Source organism: Trifolium pratense, linkage group LG6 (assembly GCF_020283565.1).
Source record: "Trifolium pratense cultivar HEN17-A07 linkage group LG6, ARS_RC_1.1, whole genome shotgun sequence".
NCBI lineage: Eukaryota > Viridiplantae > Streptophyta > Magnoliopsida > Fabales > Fabaceae > Trifolium > Trifolium pratense.
In genome coordinates this window covers 45,485,998-45,490,821 of record NC_060064.1, presented here as the reverse complement: position 1 = coordinate 45,490,821, position 4,824 = coordinate 45,485,998, and the positions used below count along the sequence as shown (strand labels likewise).

The 4,824-nt window shown below is 31.4% G+C and overlaps 1 protein-coding gene across 1 annotated transcript; it reads right to left on the bottom strand.

Annotated features, from left to right (window-relative positions):
* Positions 1-1,192: 1,192 nt before the first annotated feature.
* On the bottom strand, positions 1,193-3,000 carry LOC123888792 (chitin elicitor receptor kinase 1-like). The gene is made up of 3 exons (XM_045937962.1): positions 2,263-3,000; positions 1,627-1,666; positions 1,193-1,545 (listed from the first exon to the last, which is right to left on the bottom strand). The coding sequence occupies exons 1-3, from the start codon at positions 2,912-2,914 to the stop codon at positions 1,542-1,544; spliced, it is 696 nt and encodes a 231-aa protein (XP_045793918.1). The 5' UTR covers positions 2,915-3,000; the 3' UTR covers positions 1,193-1,541.
* Positions 3,001-4,824: the final 1,824 nt, after the last annotated feature.

Genomic DNA, 4,824 nt, shown 5'->3' with positions numbered 1-4,824 from the left:
TTATGTTTATAATATTATAAGAACCTCTCCCACAAAAAATTAGAATTTTTTAACATAAGATAAATTATTTATGATTTTTTAATCGCAAAAAACTAAAAACTTCATATTTAATTCATCTTTTGTTAAAAAAATTTAAACTTTTGCAAGAGAGATTCATATAATGTACAACACATGGTCGCTGAAAAAAAATTAAAAATTTCCAATAATATATACGAATTGACTGAAAATGAGGAACCAAAAATCATTACACAATAGTTGTGGGACCAAAACTTACTAAATTTTTTTGTAAAGACTAAAAATAAAATGAGATATTTATTTGGACTAAAATCATATTTAACCCAAAAACGTATTAGAGAATGAGTTTTATGCATTACTCATAAAAAAACTAAAGAAAGTAAAATGATTTCTAGATGTCCAATCTAATATAATTGGCTCTACTTAGTAAATGAGCAATAGCCTCACACGCAGGAAAAATTCTCATCCCACCCGTTGCATATTTTTTCTACCCCTTGAATTTTCGTTTTTGTCCTTATATAAAAACGTCGGAACACGTTTTCCGAATTTTTTTGCCTTGAAAACAAATTTTGGGACGTATTTTCGAATTTTTTTTCCAAATTTGAACTAGAAAAACTGCGGAAAATGCGTTCTGAAGTTTTTTTCCAAGGACAAAATTGGAATATTGGGGGTAGAAAAGATATGCAAGGGTGGCATGAGAATTTTTCCACACGCACCGCCCTCTCAGCTAGGGACCAAGAGACTCGGGCCTTTGTCAAAGTTGTGTCTCCTATAGTGATACCTTGATTTCCAATTTTACTTTTCTCGTATTCTTTTTTTGAAAAGGACTTTTCTCGTATTCTAAATAGCGAGTGTTGTAAAAAAGTAAATTCTAAAAAACTATTGTTCATAATATACCATGCGAATGGTGTTCACATTTTAAAATGTGATCATGTCGTTGGTAAAAAAATTGAAAATTGGTGACAGTCAAATGGTGGACATGTGCGGCTGTGATATAACATCGACCAATCACATGCCTCATTGAAGTCTATAAATTGAAACCTTTCTTCATTTTTTTCATTCACCCTATCATTCTTATTCTCATCAACTCTATTCTCTCAATTATTTTCCTTTGTTAATTTCATAGATGATCTTTGATGATGATTAAGAGCATTATGCTAATCAACGACGAACTTTTTGAGATATTAATATTGAGAACATTATGACTAATCGAGATGTCTGCAAAACAAATAGGGCTTTCTTGGGCCTTCAGAATGTTAGGAGGTTTTGCCTCATATTTTATCCCTAGACGGAGATGTTAGTTGTAGGAAAAACTGAATCATCAACTAAGAAAACATTGGCAATATGGAACCTCTCGACAGCTCCCGAACTTTTCAACAACAACAATTAAAGTACATTAAAATTAAGATCAACAACATAAACATATATATGGATAACATTAACTAAACACAAACAAGACTGTAAAAGAAATTTTGATATGGATAGCATTACTTTATCGCTCTCGAGTTCAACTGCACGACGCAATTTCATCTATTCAAATAAAAATAATGATATGGGATTAAACATAAATGATATTTATTGTTTATTGAAGGGTAACACAATAAAACTTACCTAGGGCTAGAGGGCAAGGGAACATAAACTCCATTTTTATCTGCAAAATTTAAAGAAAAATATATAAAATAAAAGAAGGAATAGTCATACCTAAAATCCAAATATGACGATCAATAAACAAACATCACGTAATGCATATTTCATTAACATATAGAGGAACAAAGTGAACAAACAGTTAAAAAGTTTGATGTATTATTAGTATCATTTATTGATTACTCATCCATGAAAAATTAGAATGTCAAGTTCATAACTAAAACGAGCATTCTACCTGTAGCATAAATTAGAGGTGCAGGTTATGGTGGGAACATCAAGTAATTTTCCCATCATGGGAAAGTTGTTTTTGACCATTAGATCAAATGAAGAACACAATCTTAACATAGTCATTCACCACTAATTTTTTTTTCTCTTACACTATCTTCATTGTCATTCTCTCTTCTCCATGTCCCACTCATCCACCACCGCCGGCAACACCAAGCTCACTCACTTTCCCACCAACTTGGTACCCAATTCAGTTTTACAAAAATCAAAATAATTGTCCAACATAATAGTACCCTTTTGTACAAATGGAAAACCAGAACAAGTATAAAATTTCCATTATCAGAAAACTAAATCAGGACAGAAAAATAAAAATCTAACCTTTTCCAGGAATAAAAACAAGACCAATTCCTTGGCTGAAATTCACACTAGGGTTGTACCTCTGAAGCAACTCAGCATCAAGTTTGGTATCCTTTGCAATAGACTCCAAAGTGTCGTTAGGACTAAGAGGGTATGTGATGAACAAACCATAATCCTTAGAAACCTCTCTGTTCCCACATGAACAGTTAACAGTAACATTAAGAGTTCCATCAACCGGAATATTATCTGGACTATAATCGTTGTCTCTTTCGATGCTCTTCTTAGTGGTCAAATTGCTAAAAGTGAATTCAGCAATTGAAGCATATGTATCTCCTCGGTGAATCTCATATAGAAAAGTGTGACCAAGGAACTCATCATTGATGCAATCACATGGAAAGGGAACATTCACTCTTGAATCTACTAGGAGAGAATCTGGGCTTTGTAATGTGTCATTGTTGTAGCTGAAAATATCTTCAGGTTTTGAAACAACCTTGGATTTCATGATGGATGAAATATATGTTAAGTTTGAACCTTTTTGTATATTGTAAGAAGCTAAAGCTAAGTCACAAGTTTTGGTACATTTTGATTCTGTAATGAAGGATTTAGAGATCAGTAACAAGAATAAGAGTGATAATCTGAATTTGATTGATTTCATTGTGTAATTGAAACACATAGAATAGGAATTTGGGTGTGTTGAATATGCAAATGGGTGTTGGGAATATTAATACATGGACATTCATGTTGCTAACTTTCCATGTTGGTGTGTGTTGCGATATTTCTGCAAGTGCACAGACTTATCGTGTAGTTATAAAAGATTATCGATCCCACAGGGACTATTTGTTAAAATTTCGCTTATGTTTTTAATATAATGTAAGGTTAAGGCTTAATAATAATTAAAAAGGGGTTTGTAAAATAATTACCTAGAAATAAAATAATCAAATTAAATAACAGTGACTATTAAGAATTGGTTTTAAATAAGTTGGATTTTAACTAACTGGAATGTTACTTTAGGTACTTCAATGGGTTCGGTAATAAACACTATGTTTTGAAAAGTTTAGTCTTTTAAAATTGATTTAAAAATACTCGTCTCACACTTTCGCGCTATTGAGTTATATTATATAATGATAAAATAAATGTATCACTTTCGCTATAACATTTACTTATAAAAATATTGTTTGGAAATCAATTAAATTTTACTAAAAGGGTCTAGTTTTCACAAAACTAGTTTAAAAATATAGAACTCATGTCATCACACTGTTGGACTATATTATATTATATAAATAAGATGTTTTTGCTATCGCTCAATCATTAGTTCATAAAATACTTTTTGAAAACTAATATAATTTAATTAACCTTAAAGAGCTATCGCGATATTAAAGTTAATGTAATGTTTTTACTATCTAGTATAAATTTCAAACAATCGTTCTGTTAATTGATACTTTAATTAATTTTCACTATCGTGCAAAATTATAATCTATTGTTTAATTAAAAACTGAAACAGAAAACTAGACTTGAAAATTTAATTCACAGTTTAATTACCGAACTCATATCAGACACCTATTTCACATACCAGTTATATTAAATTAGTTGGACATAATTATAAATAAAGGCAAAATATAATAGTAGTTACGGGAAAAAGAAAACATAGATATGGATTTAAAATAATTAAAGTGAGCAGTAATAGTAACTGGAATTTGGAAAATAAACTTAAATATATTGATTAATGTAAACTTACAGACAACCGAAACTGGAATTGAAACAGGAAACAAAGGACAAGCTGCAGCTCTCAACACGTAAAGCAGTAAACTTAAGTCTAAAAATTTAAAGTATGTGTTTTTTCTCTTCAGCTTGACGTAGTGAAAGATCCTCCTTAATTCATTCTGAATGCATCTATATATAGGCTGAGGAGTCCTGCCTTTTCTGCTTTCAGTTCCTTTAATTTCTCCCCACGATTCGCAACTGACTTGATAAGATGAGACTGATATTTTTGCTGAAGAATAGCTCACGACCGGCGCCATGTGTTGTTTAAATTTTGCACGTGTTCCTTTACAATAGCTGACTGGCGCCACAATTTTCAAGGCTGGCGCCATATTTTGTGTAACAGAATTGTGTGACTGGCGCCTTAAATTCCACGGCTGGCACCTTAAATCTCACGGCCGGCACTTTAAATCTTGTGGCTAGCACCTTAAATCTTGTGGCTAGCACAAAATTTGTGTCCCTTAAATACATGGCTGGCGCCTTGTATTCATGTGGTTGGTGCCACTTGTTTTGCTTTGTTTCTTTGATATTTTTTTTGGTCTCGGCACATCTGTAGTTTCATAAAAAAAAACAATAATTATTTTATTAATACTAGGATAAATTAGATAAAATATTAAAATACTTAAAGAAATAATAGTGATAAAATAGTGCATTTTTCGGTGTTATCAAACTCCCCTAAACTTGAACCATTGCTTGTCCTCAAGCAAAAAGATATAACATTTAGTGATAGAGAAAACAAAACTAAAGACGTCCTCAAAGCCACTTATTTAATTTCTACCGAATCATTCAAATCTGCTTGTTTATCCCCACTAAAGATATCATGGA